At 49.0% G+C, this 18,195-nt stretch overlaps 9 protein-coding genes across 9 annotated transcripts; 5 read left to right on the forward strand and 4 right to left on the reverse strand.

The window, feature by feature from the left end:
- Positions 1 to 149: 149 nt before the first annotated feature.
- On the reverse strand, positions 150 to 1,155 carry TRV_00030 (uncharacterized protein; the record flags this gene model as incomplete). The annotated part of the gene is made up of 4 exons (XM_003025722.1): positions 150 to 347; positions 433 to 773; positions 838 to 1,023; positions 1,119 to 1,155. 4 exons carry the CDS (start codon positions 1,153 to 1,155, stop codon positions 150 to 152), a joined length of 762 nt encoding a protein of 253 aa, XP_003025768.1.
- Positions 1,156 to 2,547: 1,392 nt separating this feature from the next.
- TRV_00031 (uncharacterized protein) lies at positions 2,548 to 2,766 on the forward strand (the record flags this gene model as incomplete). The annotated part of the gene is made up of 1 exon (XM_003025723.1): positions 2,548 to 2,766. The coding sequence occupies one exon, from the start codon at positions 2,548 to 2,550 to the stop codon at positions 2,764 to 2,766; it is 219 nt and encodes a 72-aa protein (XP_003025769.1).
- Positions 2,767 to 4,225: 1,459 nt separating this feature from the next.
- TRV_00032 (uncharacterized protein) lies at positions 4,226 to 5,658 on the forward strand (the record flags this gene model as incomplete). The annotated part of the gene is made up of 2 exons (XM_003025724.1): positions 4,226 to 4,719; positions 4,776 to 5,658. 2 exons carry the CDS (start codon positions 4,226 to 4,228, stop codon positions 5,656 to 5,658), a joined length of 1,377 nt encoding a protein of 458 aa, XP_003025770.1.
- A 1,729-nt stretch (positions 5,659 to 7,387) lies between these two features.
- Positions 7,388 to 8,040, reverse strand: TRV_00033 (uncharacterized protein; the record flags this gene model as incomplete). Its single annotated transcript, XM_003025725.1, has 3 exons — positions 7,388 to 7,558; positions 7,632 to 7,859; positions 7,933 to 8,040. 3 exons carry the CDS (start codon positions 8,038 to 8,040, stop codon positions 7,388 to 7,390), a joined length of 507 nt encoding a protein of 168 aa, XP_003025771.1.
- A 245-nt stretch (positions 8,041 to 8,285) lies between these two features.
- On the forward strand, positions 8,286 to 9,930 carry TRV_00034 (uncharacterized protein; the record flags this gene model as incomplete). Its single annotated transcript, XM_003025726.1, has 3 exons — positions 8,286 to 8,319; positions 8,380 to 9,055; positions 9,126 to 9,930. 3 exons carry the CDS (start codon positions 8,286 to 8,288, stop codon positions 9,928 to 9,930), a joined length of 1,515 nt encoding a protein of 504 aa, XP_003025772.1.
- Positions 9,931 to 11,241: 1,311 nt separating this feature from the next.
- Positions 11,242 to 12,819, reverse strand: TRV_00035 (uncharacterized protein; the record flags this gene model as incomplete). The annotated part of the gene is made up of 4 exons (XM_003025727.1): positions 11,242 to 11,874; positions 11,942 to 12,229; positions 12,291 to 12,547; positions 12,675 to 12,819. 4 exons carry the CDS (start codon positions 12,817 to 12,819, stop codon positions 11,242 to 11,244), a joined length of 1,323 nt encoding a protein of 440 aa, XP_003025773.1.
- Positions 12,820 to 13,519: 700 nt separating this feature from the next.
- On the forward strand, positions 13,520 to 13,675 carry TRV_00036 (uncharacterized protein; the record flags this gene model as incomplete). The annotated part of the gene is made up of 1 exon (XM_003025728.1): positions 13,520 to 13,675. The coding sequence occupies one exon, from the start codon at positions 13,520 to 13,522 to the stop codon at positions 13,673 to 13,675; it is 156 nt and encodes a 51-aa protein (XP_003025774.1).
- A 647-nt stretch (positions 13,676 to 14,322) lies between these two features.
- TRV_00037 (uncharacterized protein) lies at positions 14,323 to 16,214 on the forward strand (the record flags this gene model as incomplete). The annotated part of the gene is made up of 4 exons (XM_003025729.1): positions 14,323 to 14,409; positions 14,464 to 15,216; positions 15,273 to 15,602; positions 15,693 to 16,214. 4 exons carry the CDS (start codon positions 14,323 to 14,325, stop codon positions 16,212 to 16,214), a joined length of 1,692 nt encoding a protein of 563 aa, XP_003025775.1.
- Positions 16,215 to 16,364: 150 nt separating this feature from the next.
- TRV_00038 (uncharacterized protein) lies at positions 16,365 to 17,611 on the reverse strand (the record flags this gene model as incomplete). The annotated part of the gene is made up of 2 exons (XM_003025730.1): positions 16,365 to 17,523; positions 17,595 to 17,611. The coding sequence occupies 2 exons, from the start codon at positions 17,609 to 17,611 to the stop codon at positions 16,365 to 16,367; spliced, it is 1,176 nt and encodes a 391-aa protein (XP_003025776.1).
- Positions 17,612 to 18,195: the final 584 nt, after the last annotated feature.

The following is an 18,195-nucleotide window of genomic DNA, read 5'->3' on the forward strand; positions in this document are numbered from 1 at the left end:
AGATCGAGATCAAGGTCAAGCTGGGGATATAAAAAGGAGAACGGTCCCATAGTAAACAACTCGGAAACGGAAGTAAGGAAATGTAAGGAGGTCATAAAAGCGGGCTCCATCCAAGGTGAAAAAAGGAGGATTGGATAAATATAAATGGGTCAAACTTCCAGCTTATCGATCTCTCTCTTGAAATACTCGAACATGGTCAGAAGGAGCATGTTCTGCACAGCCGTGCGAAGGATGATGACGGATAGACCAGTATAGACGGAATTCTTGGCCACGGCGGCTCCCACTTCTTTGGATTGACCGAGTATCATACTCTGTCGGCGAGTTTTGCGGGTATCAAGGGGGTACGTCTGGAGATACGGACATTAGTTTAACCCGACTAGACAGCTTATGCGAGTATATACATATATATGAATTTAGAGTATTAGCACTTACGAATAGCCATGGGAGGGTGCCGCAGAGTGCACCACCGACCAACTGGGGCCCGAACGGAGAATGGTTGTCACCCAGGTACTTTGACATCAGTTGCTTTGATGTTTCATAAACGGCAAAATAGAGCCCGGTGCCAACTGTGTCTCGTGCCACGTGAAGACCCATTCCGGTGTAGAGACCGCTGAAGCCATGACGAGAAATGATTTGTTTGATGGCCTGGATAGTCGATAGACGTGGAACGTTTTGAAGAGAGGTATACTTGAGGCCTTTTCCCGTCGGTCCACGCTGGCTGCTTGCCATGAGAACAGACGTCTGAACCACATTTTTGGCGAGTTCGAAGGGACCTATTACTTGTTATTATCGCAGTTACAGCTAATTTGTAAGTACTATGTGGAAGGATAAACGGACATGCAATAGGAGCAGCACAGAGGCCGGCCAGCATCCCAGATGCCATGAAACAGGAGACACCGGTGAAAGTAGGAAGGGAGCCTGGAGTGTTGTATACGGCTAATGGAGACGTCCCCGTCTGTCTTTCCACAAAGTCGGAGATGGCATGCTTGCACTTCTGGTAGACGGTGAAATTGGTGACTCTGACTATGGTAAGACTCGCTAGTGGTGGTAACGCGCCTGGACACACGAGTTAGATGAATCTCTTGTGTGGCTCTTGAACGTGAAACAGCCCATCTTACCAGCCATAAACCCGCGTGGTCCTTCATGCTTGAGCATGTACCGAAGGCAGTCAGTTGTCCCCTTGAAGTTGTATCTAGCACAGCCACGTCAGTATGAAATATACGGCATTAGCCTTATAGAGTAAGAAACAGATACTCACGACTGGAGTCGAGTCTTCACATTCTCCAGTGGGGTCTAGAATGCGAGTTAGCCCATGAAATTTCACATTCTGAACGCGTCTGCCAACAACCAAACAGGAGGCGACTCACCACGGCCAGGCAGGCGAGGATGGTCGAGGTCGCCGAGGCCGCCTGGATCCGGTAGTCCTTGAGGAAGCGGTTCCTGGCCGGCGTGTCGAAGGGGATGGCCCACGGCGGCATCTCGGTTGCGGCTGTCTCTGGCGGGCTCACGGTGGCTGCCGGAGGTTGCAGGGAGGATGCTGAGACCGGTGCTGAGAGGGCAGTTACATGTCCAGCATCCTCCTGTGAGGACGACATAAGCGGCGGTGGGCTGCTAGCACTATCACTGTCACTGTCACTGACACTGACACTGACACTGATACTGATACTTGACACTGACACTTTGACACTGATAGCAGACAGCACACTGACTGGCTCAGGCCGTCGCCCGCAGAGACCTATGGAACGCAAAGTGGTCTCTCAGCGTGTGAGTGAGCAGACCTCTCAGCGTCCCACAGGTGTCCATGGGTCCTTGCTGGGCAGTTTGACCTAGCCAGCACTTGGGATCCTTGGAGAGGGGGGTGGGCGTTTATCCTCTCTTTTTTTATGGCCCTGCCTTAATGTCTCTGGATCCGCTGGGAGAGGAGGTTCTTTATTTTCCTTTGGAATATCCCAGTATCTTAAGCCTGCTACTGGGCCACCGCCACAGCGTGTATTCAGGGAAATAAGAATAGAAGGCAGTGCAAGGTAAGGAGAGGGAAGCAAGGGGAAAGGAGAGGCCTAGTTGGATGTCCTGGTATAGATATAAAATATATATATGGCGATATGATGCAATGGCAGGCTCTCAAAAAGGAAGAAGAGCTGCCGTGGTATATATATAAGTGATAAGTGAATTGTAAGTGAATATAACAAAAGGATGGAGGTGAATATTAGGAATATACTATGCAAAAGGTGGGTGAATATGGCCGATGTATTTATATTATAGGAGAGCACAGAGGCCGGTCCAACTGTAATATAACCAGTAGCTGCTAATTGGAGCCAGCAGGGATCATTCCTCTTCAATAATGACAGGAAGATACGGAAAATGCAGCGGGAGAGGCCCAGAACCAGGAGCAATGGAAGCCCGCTGCCTATCCCTCAACGGTATCTCGAGATGGCGGGGGGAGGGAGGAGGAGGAGGCGGAGGAGGAGGAGGAGGAGGATGAAGTTGGCAGCCAGACGCCAGAGTCGACCTGCGGAACTTGAAAGGTCGTGAGAGACCGCGAGAGCGATGGCCGAGAGCGAGAGAGGGAAGAAGAGCAGCCGGACGGAGCAGCCTGGAGCCTCTCTCTCTGCAGCCGGCAGCAAGGGTGAGGGCGAAGGGCGAGCAGGCGGGAGAGAGGGCGAGAACCAGGACGGAGATGCGGTTTTGTCAACGAAGCAACCAGCAGCAGCAGCAGCGAGCTTCCGCTCAACCAGCCAACCAGCCAGTCAACTTCGCCCAACCTAGATCCAAGGGTCGACGGCCATGATCGAACGCACTAACGATATTCCGTTAGTTAGCTGGCGGGCATCATCAGCGCTGGAAGAGGGACAAAGGTCGACGGAGATGTGGCTAACGAGGAGAGTCAAACTACATGTGAACCCTCTGGGGCGATCGATCTCGCGCAGGGCGGTTGAACTAATCTCACTAACTAACTAGTCGTTAACTAACCAGTATCCCAAGTACCGTCTACCGCGCTGTGCTACGGGAGCGGCCACCAAACGCAAGGTCGACGGGACTTCAGCCAAACGCACCGCCGGCCATGGTCTGACCAGTGACGTCGTCAAGGGCGTCTTTGGCTTTTGCTGCTTTGTGACTGCAAGCCCATCCACCACCACCGAGCCAATGGCGGACAAGCCAAACTGCACTTACACTGGAGCCAAGGAGGGGCCTTGCTCTGTGGTATATAAGTACTTAGTTACTTCGTTGCGCCGGGGAGGGTTTGCTCTGCTTGGGCGACACAGACAGGCGCCTGGTGGCACATACACACATAACCTTGCCGCATGGAGAACCGCGAGCTGTACCTCTGCCGGGTTCTCGAAGTATTCGGTACATCTCGCCAGTTAGTTAACTAGTTAGTTATACGACCCAGACACTTATGGCTAGGGATCCAGACAAGAACGGCCGGCCTTGGGACGTGGACTCCAAGCCTAGTTATCGTCTGAAGTGCTGCGTTTACCGTCTCCTCTCACCATGGAGCTGGTTAGTTACTGGTATCCATAGGGGGCAGCCCGGCATCGTCTCCGGCAGTCTTGCGAAGCTTTCTTTTTTCCTTTTTTACCTTGCAGGAGCAGAAGACGATCATGACTGGGATGGACGGGGGTGGTCCTGGAATGCCTCTCCCGCCAGGGTTTCTTGACTTGGGTAGCCATGCTGGCTGCGATGGGCAGCCCAATAATGCCATAACTAACTAACTATATATCTATCTGCTCAATGGCCTGCCCATCCTCGAGCAGGTTGCCACAGCAAGACTCTAGGTAGACGGTTAATCAATGGCTGGCCTGAGACTCCAGCCAAGGGGAGCCTGAGGATCTCCAGCTGCACTTCCGCTGCCCGTGAACATTGCATATTAACTATTCCAGCAACGATGGCCGTCACCTCGTCGTCGGCGCTGCTGCTGCTGCTTGTTTACTGCTTTCTCTCAGTCAAATGGGAGAGAGATGCTTATGTCAGCGGCCGTCGAGCCTCGGGACCTCGCGGACCTCGGGACGTTCCCCGCAAGATCTGACGGGAGGCAGCTTGCTGGCAGGCATGAAAAGGAGAGTCAGGAGGAAAAGACGGAGCGGAAGAGGAAGAGGATTAATATACGGGGGCGTTGCCTCGTCTCTTAGGAGTTTGAGGACTGGAGCCGATACTCCTTGGACCATCTTACACTAATCTTTGAGCCAGAACGCCCTTCCTTCTCTTAACTACATCCATTGCAACAATGGGGAAACGAACGCAGTCGCCAGCCTATGTCCTAGGCGTTGGCATGACCAAATTCATCAAACCGCGCGGAAAGGTCGACTACCATGAGCTGGGCTTCGAGGCTGGTGTCAAGGCTATGCTGGATGCCCACATCACCTACGACGACGTGGACCAGGGAGTTGCATGCTACTGCTACGGAGACAGCACCTGCGGCCAGCGAGTCTTCTACCAGTTCGGCCTCACCAAGATCCCCATCTACAATGTCAACAACAACTGCTCTACCGGCTCAACGGGCCTGGCCATGGCCCGTACCATGGTCTCGCACGGTGCTGCCGACTGCGTTCTCGTTGTTGGCTTCGAGAAGATGAGCCCCGGTAGTCTCTCCTCCAAGTTTGATGACAGAGAGAATCCTACTGGCAAATTGGGAGAAATGATGTTTGCTACCAGAGGAGTCACCAATGCGCCGGGAGCAGCCCAGATGTTTGGCAATGCCGGTGTCGAATACATCGAGAAGTGAGTTGCCCTTTTCCTACAAAAAAGATAAAGATTCTAACAACACAAACAATTAGATACGGTGCCAAAGCCGAAGACTTTGCAGAGATCGGCCGAATTAACCATGAACACTCGACGAGAAACCCATACTCCCAATTCCAAACCGAGTACACCCACGAGCAAATCTCCAAATCCCCCATGATCCACTTCCCCTTAACCAAACTCCAGTGCTGCCCAACCTCAGACGGTGGTGCTGCAGCCGTGGTCGTTTCACAAGCGTTCCTCGATGCTCGACCACACCTCAAGGACCAGGCCATCCTGATTGCCGGCCAATGCCTCGCCACAGACACTCCCTCGGTGTACAACGAAAGCTCCATAAGCCTCATGGGCTTCGAAATGACCCGCTACGCCTGCCAGACCGCAGCTGCTGAAGCCGGAATTAACGTCAAGGACGTCAAAGTCTGCGAACTACATGACTGTTTCTCGGCAAACGAAATGATCACCATCGATGCACTGGAACTTTGCGAGCCCGGGAAGGCTCACGAAATGGTACGCAAGGGCGACATCACATACGGTGGGAAGATGGTCATAAACCCGTCCGGCGGCCTGATTTCAAAGGGCCACCCTCTCGGCGCAACTGGCATTGCCCAATGTGCAGAGCTAGTCTGGCACCTTCGTGGTTGGGCCAACAACCGCTTAGTCAAGGGCACTGATGTCGCATTACAGCATAATCTTGGCCTTGGCGGGGCTGTTGTCGTTACGGTGTATAAGCGGGCAGATGGTAAAGTATCACAGCCTGTAACAAGCGAGGAAGTAGGGAAGATCAATCAGCTTGGGTACAATCCTGCCGTTGAAGCAAAGGGATTCACGGCTGAACAAGCGGCAAGGGTGCTCAGCAAGGAAAACCGCAGCGACTGGGCTATGGGAGACACCCAAGAGAAGGTCCTAGCGCGTTTTTAAGCGCTTCGACCCCCAGCTGCCCTTGAGTTCCTCTGGATATACTCTATACCCCCAATGTATATAATTCAGTTCGTCAGGTAGGAGCCTTTTTCTTCTTATCCTCCTCGGCTTGCTTTGCTGGCTCATACCGGCTCTCATATCAGATTATTTGATTATGTTAAGAGGACGTCAGTGGCACCAGCATGACAATGGCGGCTATTTCCCCTTTGCTATGGCAGGCAATACAGTGAGAGGCATCAGATAACTTAAAACTCTCCTAAGCCTTAATCATGTAGTACTGCATTTACGAATGTTTCAACTTCTACTCTTGAGACACCTTTTCCACTGGAACTCAACCTCCAACCCTAAATATCTTGTCCATCATGGCCTTGTATCCAAATTCACAAGCAATATGTCCACGGTTACATATCTACTCACTACAAAGTCAAAAATACACTTACGATGTAGGACCTGGCAGGCACAGAGACAAAGCGTGACACCGCCATCCACTCCCTGAAACCTCAAGAGATCTTCCAGAAGGGAAAAAAAAAAGCATTTCTTGAGACTGATCGAAAAGCCCAATGCCTTCTCGAAGTTTCCCGTATATCTATACTTCTCTGTCCCACCACGGCAGGCTTCAAGCTGTTTTTTGATGGAGGTAACTTGCACGTGATACGATATCAATTATATAATACAGTCTAACCCAAATAACACTAGCGCCGCACTTTCACCTTTCGACTTTTCGACTTTTCTGGCTTTTTTTCTTCTCTCTTTCCATCAAACATATTTCACGGTCTCTATGCCCTTGTCGAATGGTACACGCATCCATTACCTCTACAAATTTGTCAACATGAGACCCAGATAGAGCTTATTCTGCCTGTTCTAATACTCGTCCGCCAGTGGAAGCTCAGCTTTCACCTCCAGGGCGCCTGATGAGCTTCGCTTTGGCATACATCATTTCATTTTGCTGCCTAGGTGCTGTTTAACTAACTACCCATAGCAATATCACTGTCATGCTGAAGCAATACCCGGGATAAGGAATATCGACAGGCCAGTTGGAATAATGCTTGCCCTGGACCTGGGACGAAGAGGAGCTCATATCGCCTTGGTACATGCGACTGTATCTCCGCTATATCGCCTCGCTTCGACCGATAATCGATTAACTCCTATCCCTATACCATACGTACCTACTTGCCGGGTAATAGCTTCGCTAACTTTCGGACACAAGTCATACGTCTACGTTACAGCAGCGAATAAAACTTGCAGCACGGCATAATCGAAGTCTCGTCCGTCCTCTCCATGATGGGTTCTGCGTTCGCGCAGCGAGGTCAAAAATATTGCCAATATTAACCAAAAAAGTTATCAACTTGTCTCGCTCGTGTTGCGCCCGCCTTTCAATCATTCTATCAACGTAGTTTGTTTCATAGGGCTGAGGCGTGTCAAATAGAGTTAGATACATCTCACCAACAACCCAGCTACCATCCTACTCTATTTAGGCAAATGTAGAGTATCAATCGATTCTAATCATATTCTCCGTTTACGCTCCTATTGTCCCTACGACTAGAGGTGGACAACATATCTGGTAAATCTCCATATGCCAATACCAGAGACGTTGATAAACCTGAGTCAATTCTACATCATTGTTTTGCTGCGGCCTGTCGTTGGCCTTCGTATAGTCCTGTGTAGTAACCAGCAAAATACCACGACATCATGAGATTCTTCAGCCCTTCGTCTTGAACTATATTCAATGTTAGTCTTCGGGAACGTGTTCATGGTTGCTTCGGTTATCAATGTACTCACTGTTTGGCGGATTAGGTGCTCCGTTAAGAACTTCTTGCGGCATACTCGCCAAATTCGCACTTGCTGGCGCGGCCGTATCAGCCTGGTCTGCCTCTGCAGTTAATTCTGGTGCTGCTTCATCCTATATAAGTGTATCATTAGTGAGCAGTTCGGCCTACAGCCAGAGTATGTCTGTTAACGGGGGAAAAACCAACCTCAACTTGACTCGTCGTGCAGGCATCTACCTGCTTTATCTTGCCATCAGACTCTTCCACGACGACGGTCTCTAATGCATTCACGGTCGATTTTTCTGAGAGGTTTTCCGTTTCAGCGTTGGTCTCAATCTGCATTTCATCTTCATTTGCGTTGGAGCCTTCTGCTGCTGCTGCTTCGCGAAGAACATCCTCCACTTTCTGGCCCCTAGCTTGAATGCTGTGATAGAGCTATAATAGAAAAGAGAAAGGGGTTAGAAAGTTCTCATCAATACAGCAACATCCGTAGAAAGAGATCACGTACCCTGTACTCCTCCGCAGCCTCTTCCCAGGACTCAAGGAGTGCCGAATCGTCCCATATTTCTTCTTGAGTTAGAGTTTTGTTTTTGCTAGAACGTTTTCTCTTCTTCATGGCTCTCACCTCGAAGCAGTTGTGTCAAGTATATCGCTATACTGAGAGGATCGAGCTGCACCGTCAAGCCGTTGAAGCTCCAAAAGGGTTTTGCGCTGCTGTTATCGATTTCGCGGAGGAGCTCTCGAAATCTTGGCGCCGATCCACAACGCAAAGGAAAAAAAGATAAAAAAAAAAATTTAAGAAACATGCCAGAAGTTCACAAGCCCTTTACCGCGCACAATTGACTACAACCAGACTCCAGGATGGCTCCAGAGAAGAAGGCCACCAAGCGCAAAGGTTAGTATTTTACTTATGAGTCAAAGTTTCACGGTGACGCGTTCTAATTTGGTTGTATAGCGCCCGCGACGACCACCGCTGCTCCTGCGGTGAACGAACATCCACCATCGAAAAAGTCCAAGAAGACTCAGGAAAAACCTGCAAAGCCAGAGGCGGCTACAGTGAAGGCCTCCGGTACTAAGTCTAAGAAAGAAAAGGTCATTGTTAATGGCGCCAAATCCGAGAAACTGTCTGTCAAGGTCGACAAGAAGCCCACGAAGGAATTGAAGCCCCGCAAACGTGCCGCAGACTTCCTGAGCGATGATGATGATGAAGGAGAAGAGCCAAAGCAGGAGATAATTCCTAAGCCTAAAGCTGAAAAGAAGGAAACGCAACCAAAGAAGAAAGCCAAATCCGAAAAGCCTGGTGTCAGTGCCGAGTCAAAGGAAAAGATAAAGAAGGCCAAATCCAAAGCCAAGGAGGTCGAGAAGGAGCCTGAAGAAGCTCCTGAGCTTGTAGAAGAGCATTTTTCTCCCAATTCTAATGCTGACTCGGACGAGGAGGCCGAAGATGACCAAACCCTTGCATTGATTCGAGGGTTTGAGAGCAGCGGGGATGAGGACCCCTCAGAAGACGAAGGCTTTGAGCCAGGTCAAGAGGTTCCAAAGATTCCTGACTCTATGAAGGCCATGAAGGCTATTCGAAAGAAGAAGAAAGAGAGCTCTGCACCAGAGGAGCCTGGTACTGTATATGTTGGGTATGCTTTATTGCGCCTGAACTCTGCTTCACTCTTATTATAATGCAGCTAACTCGTATGTGCTATGTAGGCGAATCCCACACGGTTTCTACGAAGATGAGATGCGCGCATATTTCTCCCAGTTTGGAGACATCTCACGCCTACGCCTCTCGCGCAACCGTACTACCGGCAAATCGAAACACTATGCGTTCATTGAATTCACATCCTCCTCTGTCGCCAAAGTTGTTGCTGCTACTATGCAAAACTACCTTATGTTTGGCCACATCTTGAAATGCATGTACATACCCCAGGACAAAGTTCATGCGGATATGTGGAAGGGAGCCAACCGTCGCTTCAAGAAGACGCCATGGAACCAGATTGAAAAGCGCCGACTTGATGCCGGAAAGTCACGCGAAGGATGGTCAAAGGCTATTTCTAAAGAGAACTCGAAACGAGCTAAGAAGGCCGAAAAGATGAAAGCTCTAGGCTACGAGTATGAGATTCCAAAGTTGAAGTCCGTGAAGGAGGTCCCTGTTGCTCTAGCAGTGCAGGACCAAATTGAGGAGGGCACGTCTGCTCTCGTTGCCGCGATTGAGGACAAGAAAGAGGAGACTCCCAAAAAGAAAGAGTCAAAGAGCAAAGATGAAGTTGAAGTTGAAGCTAAACCTGTGACGAATGGAAAGGCGACCAAGGAGGAAAAAGCCGAAGCTGGGAATCTCGAAGCCGAAAAGAAGTCCGCTGAGAAGAAAGAGCTAAAGAAAAGTAAGAAGAAGGCCGTGAGTGAAGCTCCCGCTATCTCTGAGAAGCCCACCAAAGACGAGAAACAGTCAAAGAGTGCCTCGAAGAATAAGAAGGCTGAAGAGAAGCCGAAGAAGGTGAAGAAGGCAAAGGCATAGAACTGGAACGACAGGGAGGTGACTTGACAATGCAAATAGCTGTTATTCTGTATTTATTATCTCTTTCTTCCATTTCCCTCCTTCTCATGTTTTCTATGTGTCAGCGTTCTGTTACCAGACGAAGTAGCGATATCAAGAGGGATCAGTTCAAAAGAAATGAAAATTATTTTATCTATTCCTGTCATCCAGCATTCCTTGCACCTCAGGCACCCAGTTACAAGTCACACAGACCTCTTGGCCCTGAGTCTAGGGGCTGCTGCCTAAGAGTTCCCAGGACCAAGGAACCGGCCGGCAAGCCCCTGCGGCTTCCCAAGGCTCGACCCAACCTTCGCCAAATAAAGACAAAGCCATGTTCAGCCCTAAAGTATCCTACACAAGGTTAATTATAATTACGTCACTACTCACGACTTCCCCTGGTTGTATGAAATGGCCGCAAAATACACATTCAGCCAACCAGCTACCAATACGAAAGGAGAGAGATATTATATATAATGGTAATAGATGCAGACGCGCCTTAGGGTGTGCCGTTCATAAAATCACATTATCCCGGGTATAATATGCAGTGTTTTAAGCACCAAGGGAACATGCAAGGGAAGACAAGACATACATGCGGACTTAGACCATGGCGTTGGTATAGGAATGGGAAACAAACATATAGACGTAAGGGAGATCGTTGACCTGTATCCGGCGTTTCTTGGTTTATTCTCCATGGGGAAAATGGCAGGGGATAAGTGAAGATGGTGATATTGACAACGGGCAGGAGAAGGCGCAACAAAGAACGGAAGCAAACAGGACAACCATCTAGATATCAGAGTGAGGCTCAAGGTATTGATTGCCAATCAGAATCTCATTCTCTCAATTTCTGAGAGATAAAAAACGAACGGTTTCGTATGTGTAAGCAGGCATGACCGGTGAAACAAAAACTGAGAAAAGAACAAGCAGATACAACGACGGGATATATTCTTTTGTTTTTCGCAAGAAAAAAAAGGAGAAGAAAAGGGGAGATATATTAAAAAAAAAAAAAAGGCTTTAACCGGGCGTATTTATGGGTATAGGAAGGATAATGGTAGGAAGTTCTTTCAAGACATGCCAGTCACCGTCACCGTTACTGCCACCGTTACCAGCAGGGAGGGAAGCATCTCGACACAAAATCAAACCTGATAAAACGAGATAGAAACTTGGAGAAATGAAACGAAAATCAAACGTAAATGGGAAGATCCGACGTGGGGGGAAACAATGAAAATGGTAATCAAGCTTGCGAGATGGCTGGGAAGAGAACAAAACGACATGATCTTGGTTCCATTCTCAAATCTATGTTGGCTTGTCGCAGCCAATTCTACCAAGTAGGGCTTTTCGATCATTATGGTCACTTAACGTAACTCGTCCACGGGTCGTTCTTATTCGCACCGGGTGGCTCTGGTGGTTCGAGCCGTTGGGCATGACTGATCGTGACCAGGCGCTGCCTTCTGAACCAGATGATGGGCTCACGATTCTTGCCGAAGAGGTGCCGGCCTTTTCCTTCGGCTCACCAGCGTCAACGTCTTCTTCGTCATCACTTCTTGTATCCTCTGCACTTGAGCCAGTCCACAAAACGCCCAGCGCTACTTTGATGATCATACCAAGCCAGATGAGTGAGAGAACTTGTAAGAGCAGCAACATTCCGAGGAAGATAACCTTGATGGTGCCAGTCATACATATTGGGCCATTGAGGTCGAGGAACGGGTTGAAGATATGGGCCAGGAGATCAGGCGAGCCGGTTGATAGCTGCTTGCCTGTGATACCAGAGTAACACCCAAACGGCACATCAGTGGGCACCGTTTTGTGAATGGACCACCACAAGCCCATGTAGATGAAATGGCGAGCAACAATCCAGGTTGTGACGAAGACACCGAAAGCAACTGTACAGGCGCGTTCGAATCCAAGGTATTTTAGCATTTTGGCGAACTGTTACTTCATTGTTAGCTTGAGATGCGCCGTGCGGCAGAATTGAAAGCAAAACCAAGGTACATACCGGTAGCATATAATCAACAATATCCATAAGGCAGAGAACGACGTTTGCGACGTTGTAGAAGCTATAAACATATGCGGATCCGAGGAGAGTGCTGGTTATGATATGGTGGATAAACATCTGCGCGTGGTCCTTGCGCTTGGCTTCAATGTGAATGACGAATATCTGCTGCACCCAAAAGGATAGCTGCAGGAGGCAGTATAGTTTGACGCTGCCGCTAACCTCTCGGGTAGGCCAGTCGGCCCATATAGCACGGAAATTGTACCAGTAGCTAGAATGATACCAGATGTGCTGGTGCAGTTAGCAGGGACAGTGATAAGAAAGACAAGAAATTTGTAGTAAGGCAGCTAACCATTCCATAGGCCCAGAAGGCAAGGTAGTAGACCAAGAGCCATCCCTGCTCGGCAAAGCGTATCGATTGCTTGTGTCTCAGGCCCAATTGAGAAGCAATGGGGTAGAACAGCCAGTCAATAACAATAGCTCTGGTAGCCGTAAAGCCCAGCATGGAGCTGATGATGAAGTAGACATCATCCAGCCCCTGCGTGTACTTTCCAGTCTCGGGGTGATAATGAGGCAGCTCGAGGTACGGAGTCGTGTATGCCCTTAGAGCTGGAACGAAAGTGTGTACGGCGAGTATCGCACCGAGAATCGAGAGCGAGCAGCCTGAACAACCGTTAAGTCAGTAAGAGCACGGATACAGCTAAGATGAAGCTTGCAATTGTGCTTTTTCACACACCTATCTGGTTTGCAACCATCCATTCTCGCCAGGAAGCGTTATCCTTGGACGCCCTGCTGGCCTCGGTAGTCGACACACAGGCATTGACGTTGGTTATCCCAGTCTGGCCCCGTTCAGCGACTGCGGTGACAGCCTCCTTAGCCATTGTTCACTCGCTTCACTGGCCTCGGCCGCTTGGTTCGGCAGAGCAGAGTTGTTGAGGACGGTGCACCGGGGGCGGTTGAGGTGGTGCTGGTGTGGAAAGGTTAACTAGAGGAGGATCGCATCCAAGCTATAAATTCGGCTCTTTTGCAATTCCAAACGCCCCCAATGGATGTGCTGTCCTCGACCAAGGGGGTAAAGAAAGAGAAAGAGAAGGAGAGAGAGATTGAGACCAGTCGAGTGACTGAAATCTCTTTCCTGCTGCAGCGAAGGGGGGCAAAGGGGCGAATGTGATTTGGTGATGGCGTGTATGCTCCCTATCTTCTGTCCTCTTTTTCTCTTTGGGTCAGACTAGGGACTAGTTAACCAGGGCAGGGTTTTTGTAACTCCCTACCTTAATAACTATAAGGCGGTGTCGCAGGGTTGGCCAGCACGGCGACAGCAGCGCCAGGCGGTGGAGGAGCAGGAGATGGAGTCGCAGCGAGTCTCTTCGTCCGCTACTCTTCGTCGTCTCGTCGTCGTCGTCGTCGTCCTGCTGGCGTTTTCTCTTGCTCGAGCTCGCCCGTCGTCGCTTTTCCATCCCGCGTCCATGAAACGGGCGCTCCCCCGTCCCCTTTTGGGCGGGACCACGTGCTCTGCTGAGTCATTTATTACTAATAAGGCGGAGAACGGCAACAGGTGGCAGAAAGACGACGACGACGAAGATGAAAACGATGAAGATGAAGACATTTAACGACGTTGATGATGATAAAGAAGAAGAAGAAGAAGAAGAAGAAGAAGAAGCAAAGAAGTGCAGTGAGGTGAAGGAAGAGGGGGGCAGGCCGGTGACGAGGGCGATGAGAGGCTGTACATATGTATAGTTGTCATGGATGGTGGGTGAGCTTCAGGGATGGAGACCCGGCATCACTGCACACCACAACCACGCTATAGCCCACGATCAGCTTACTTAGTTACAGACCGCATCTCAGCAGTAAACCTCTTTTTTAAAGGTGCAGCAGCGTCACTATATCCATGGATTCCTCGTCATTGACATGCATTGACACTCGGGCTTGCAGGATATAGTTCCCTTTCGTCGGAATACTCCGGACACAGATGAGAAGGCAAACAAAGACCAAGACCTCCGTCGTTAGAGCCACGGCAACGGCCCCAGAATTTTAGTAGTTAAGTAATTTATACGAACGCCAGGAAGATCTTCGATTATTGGCATTCCGCTGAGATTAAAGGCATACGGCTGCTAAGCCCGGATCTTGCTCCCATTCTGCGCATGTGTCTCCGAGCATTTCTTCAGCGCCCAGATGTCGCCCTGTCGGGTTAACCCTAGCCTAGAAAACCCAATTTTGGTTACTATAAAAATATATTTAAATAAACATGAACAAACAGTGTTCACTACTCCTGCAGGCCAGCTTTTAGTACGGATTTCACGCCAACATCTTCGGACTTGCATTTTCAGCCTCAGCCCCTCAATAAACTTACGCCTTCGACCAAAGATATAAGAACTGCCACATCTATGAGGCTCGAACATGATGGCGGGTCGCTGGCTGGAGACTCCGATCGTGAAGAGCTCAATCGTTTAGGGAAGAAACAAGTGCTCAGGGTGCGTGTTCGATATAAATGAAACAAGTCATACATATATTATTATAATGTACAGGCATTTCTAATAAATAACCAGAGAGGCTTCCGCTTTCTCTCTATCCTAGGCTTCAGCTGTGCTGTCCTCATCACTTGGGAGGCTTCGCTAGTCCTGTTCCTTACGGGTCTTCGAAATGGCGGCCATGCAGGCATCATATATGGCTACATAGTGATATGGGTCGGAAACCTGGCTGTCTTCACAACCCTTTCTGAGCTCGTCTCCATGGCTCCTACCTCTGGCGGACAGTACCATTGGGTCGCGATGCTGGCTCCAAAGTCAATGGCGAAATTTCTCAGTTACATTACCGGCTGGTTGACCGTGGCTGGATGGCAGGCCGGTTTCGCCTCTGCTTGCTTCTTGACCGGCTCCATGATCCAGGGACTCATTATATTTACGAACCCGTCTTATTCACCTAGCTCCTGGCATACCACTCTGCTTCTCTGCGCCGTAGCGTTGTACTGCGTCTTTGTCAATGTTGTGACCAGCAGGTTATTGCCTGCGTTTGAAAAGATAGCATTGGCTCTCCATGTTCTCGGATTTTTAGCAGTTTTGATACCGCTGGTTACATTTGGAGAAAAGAATGATGCAAATCTCGTATTCAAAAATTTCATCAACGAGGGAAATTGGTCCAGTCAGGGTGTCTCCTTTTTGGTCGGGTTGATTGGAAATGCATTCGCTTTTTTGGGTCAGTTCACAGTCCTCGGCCTTTTTCTGATGTATCCTATTTTTTTTTGGCTAACTATATTGATAGGACTTGATGGTGCATATCATGTACGTCTTGCTCGATTTGCCTTGATTCTATGCTACAATCTACTAACTTGAAACAGATGTCAGAGGAGATCCAAAATCCATCCATTACGGTTCCGCGCTCTATTATCCTTACTCTCGTTATTAATGGGAGCCTCGGATTATCAATGCTCATTGCGACTCTATTCAGCATAGTCGACCTGTCCGCTTCTATAGAGTCACCAACTGGTCTCCCGTTCATTGAGATCTTCCGGCAATCCACGGGTTCAATTGCTGGTTCTGCTACAATGGCGTCAGTCATCGTTACGTTAGCATTGTTTGCAAACTGTAACTACCTGGCTTCGACATCCCGTATGACCTGGTCGTTTGCAAGAGATCGCGGCCTGCCAGGCTGGAAATCATTGACTAAGGTCCGTCCATATACCGCTATACATTTTATTGGGTGTTATTGAACTTTTATGGTGAAATATTCAAATGCTAACCTAAGGCCTGTGATACAGGTTGAGAAACGCACCGAAGTACCGTTGATGTCAATTCTCGTCACCGCTACCATAACTATCCTTCTCTCTCTCATAGTTATTGGTTCAACGACGGCTTTCAATATCATTGTGTCTTTGACGGTTGCTTGCTTATATCTCAGTTATTTGCTGGCCACGAGCATGCTACTGTACCACCGATGCGTAGGAAACGTCTCATATCCTTCTAGTAACACGGGAATGGGCCAAACCCTTGCCAATACTACCGGCGCCCGTCTTATTTGGGGCCCATGGCATCTCCGTGGTGCCATGGGGATTGCAACAAATATATTTGGAGTCATATACCTGACGGTAATCCTGATATTCAGCTTCTTCCCTGCTGATGCTTCTCCGACGGCAGAAGGCATGAATTACAGCGTCGCCATTTGGTCGTTCGTGATTGTGTTTAGTATTGTATATTACCTTGCATATGCGCGGAGAGTGTACGATGGACCAGTAGTGGAAATTGATACCACGCCGTCTATTGAGCCCGCTCTCAAACAGTGATCTGGCATCAACATGTATATACAAAGAACAGACTAATTTTAATAGCTATTTACTTCCATTCAGGTCAATTTTTCCAATTATTATTCAGTCTATTCGATAAAATATATACATGGCAGATGATTGTAAACCAACAGGTTCAACCCAATAAAGTCAACTGATGATAGGATCTTCCAATCCAGCAGTGAGCTTATCCACATATTCGCTCGAGTCTATTATTTCGTGCTCCTTTGCGTCTGTGCGATTACCAGCTTGCAAGGCTTTATCGTTCATCACCTTCGCAACAGCATTGATAACCTCTTCTTCCTGCCAAACCCAATCATCACCATCCTTGCCTTCTCCACGATGGTACGCATCATACTTCGCACTTAGCTCGGGATCCCGTGCAATCACGCTTCTTGTCACACTAAGAGCCTGTAGCTTCGACATGGTAGCTAGCATAGTCGCAGTAGAGAGGGATAGAATCTGCTGTGCCTGCTCTGCGGGCGTGGGTAGGGTATAAAAGAGCCTATTGGTAGCCGACAAGTAAATCAGGGCAGCGCAAATAGCGTCAAACACAGTAAATGCTAGAGGCCGCAGCGTGACTAGCTGAACATGTAGACTTGTTGGAGCATCTGGGTACTGAGCGTATAGTTGCGTCCACTTATTACGCTGGCTGTCAGACGAGCTCCTCGGGCGGGAGAAAAGAGGAGACGTTGCTCGTAGGATAACACATAGTTCGATAACCAAAAGCGCCACAGCGCCAACGAGGAACTTATTCCTCCACCTGGCTGTCTTCTCCCCTACTATGGAGCTGGAAGTCGCTATGCCAATAACCAGAAAGTGGAATAGATGGGGCACTAGAGTGTTAAAGGGTAGATAGTAAAGAAGATAAGTAACCGCGCTATCCAACGAGCAGAACGGACAGGCAATCAGCGGCTCTGATCCAAGCTGCAGGTACACTCCTCTTGCCGTGTGAGAGCTGAAGAGCTTCTTGAGCGTGGAGTCGTGTTCGCTTTCGACCTCGAACCGTCCACCGAGCCGTCTCAGGCGAGAGAATAACAGTTCCGTCGGCGTGTTAAAACGCGAGCCTGTCAGTTTGAAGATATCATTTGTGCCCGAGCTGGTGCTGGAGAGTATATTACTACCCGGCGTAAGGCTAAGGGCGAGGAAGAGGGCGGTTGAGAAGAAGAGGGAGTTAAGCGCGCGGGAGGCGAGTGTAGGAAGAGCCTGGGGAGGCGGACGGTTCGTAAGGTGCGAGTAGACTGATCGGAAGAGAGCAATGGCCTTGGGTATTATGATCGGCGCAAAGAAGATGGCTAACGCCTTGATGCTATCGTGGGTTATGAGAAGTCAGTAGCTGGTGATAGGTGAGCCTGGATGGAGTTTGGAGGTAGCGCATACTTATCGTAGGAGAGCATATTTCGGGAGTACGCCTGCCCACTGCTCTGATAGAATAGGTCTTAGATATCGATAGTATCACACATCCTACGCAGCATGCCCTGAGTAGCTACGCCTATGACTTTGTGTTGGGAGTTGTTGTAGGTATTTGTATAGGTGTTCATTTAAAAATATATTTTAAGCGTGGATCTTTCTTTTTAGCTAACTAGCTAACTTAACTATCAACAGGGATATGCCCATGACAGCTGCAAGTGACTCGCCCAGGCATAGAGACATACACAAAGACATCGGGATGCATAAAATGGTATATAAACGACTAAAAAGACAGTTACAGTCGCTGGCTAAATAGATAACAAATAATTTTAAGCACACAAGTTCTTTTCCTCAGATGGCTCGGGAACGCTAGACGCTCGCTGATTTCAACGGGAAGTAAAAGCAAGGATGAAAGACGGAGATGGAGGTCCTCAAATATAAAATCGTGAAACGGCGCCACACCCGAAACACCTGCCAATCGTGCTAGAAAGTGAATAATGGGGCTTGAATATTAAAGGTGGAGGGAGAAAAAAAAGCCACAATATGGAATCCGGCCGCATAGACAAGCAAA

Source organism: Trichophyton verrucosum, assembly GCF_000151505.1.
Source record: "Trichophyton verrucosum HKI 0517 chromosome Unknown contig00003_1.f1.exp, whole genome shotgun sequence".
Taxonomy (NCBI): domain Eukaryota; kingdom Fungi; phylum Ascomycota; class Eurotiomycetes; order Onygenales; family Arthrodermataceae; genus Trichophyton; species Trichophyton verrucosum.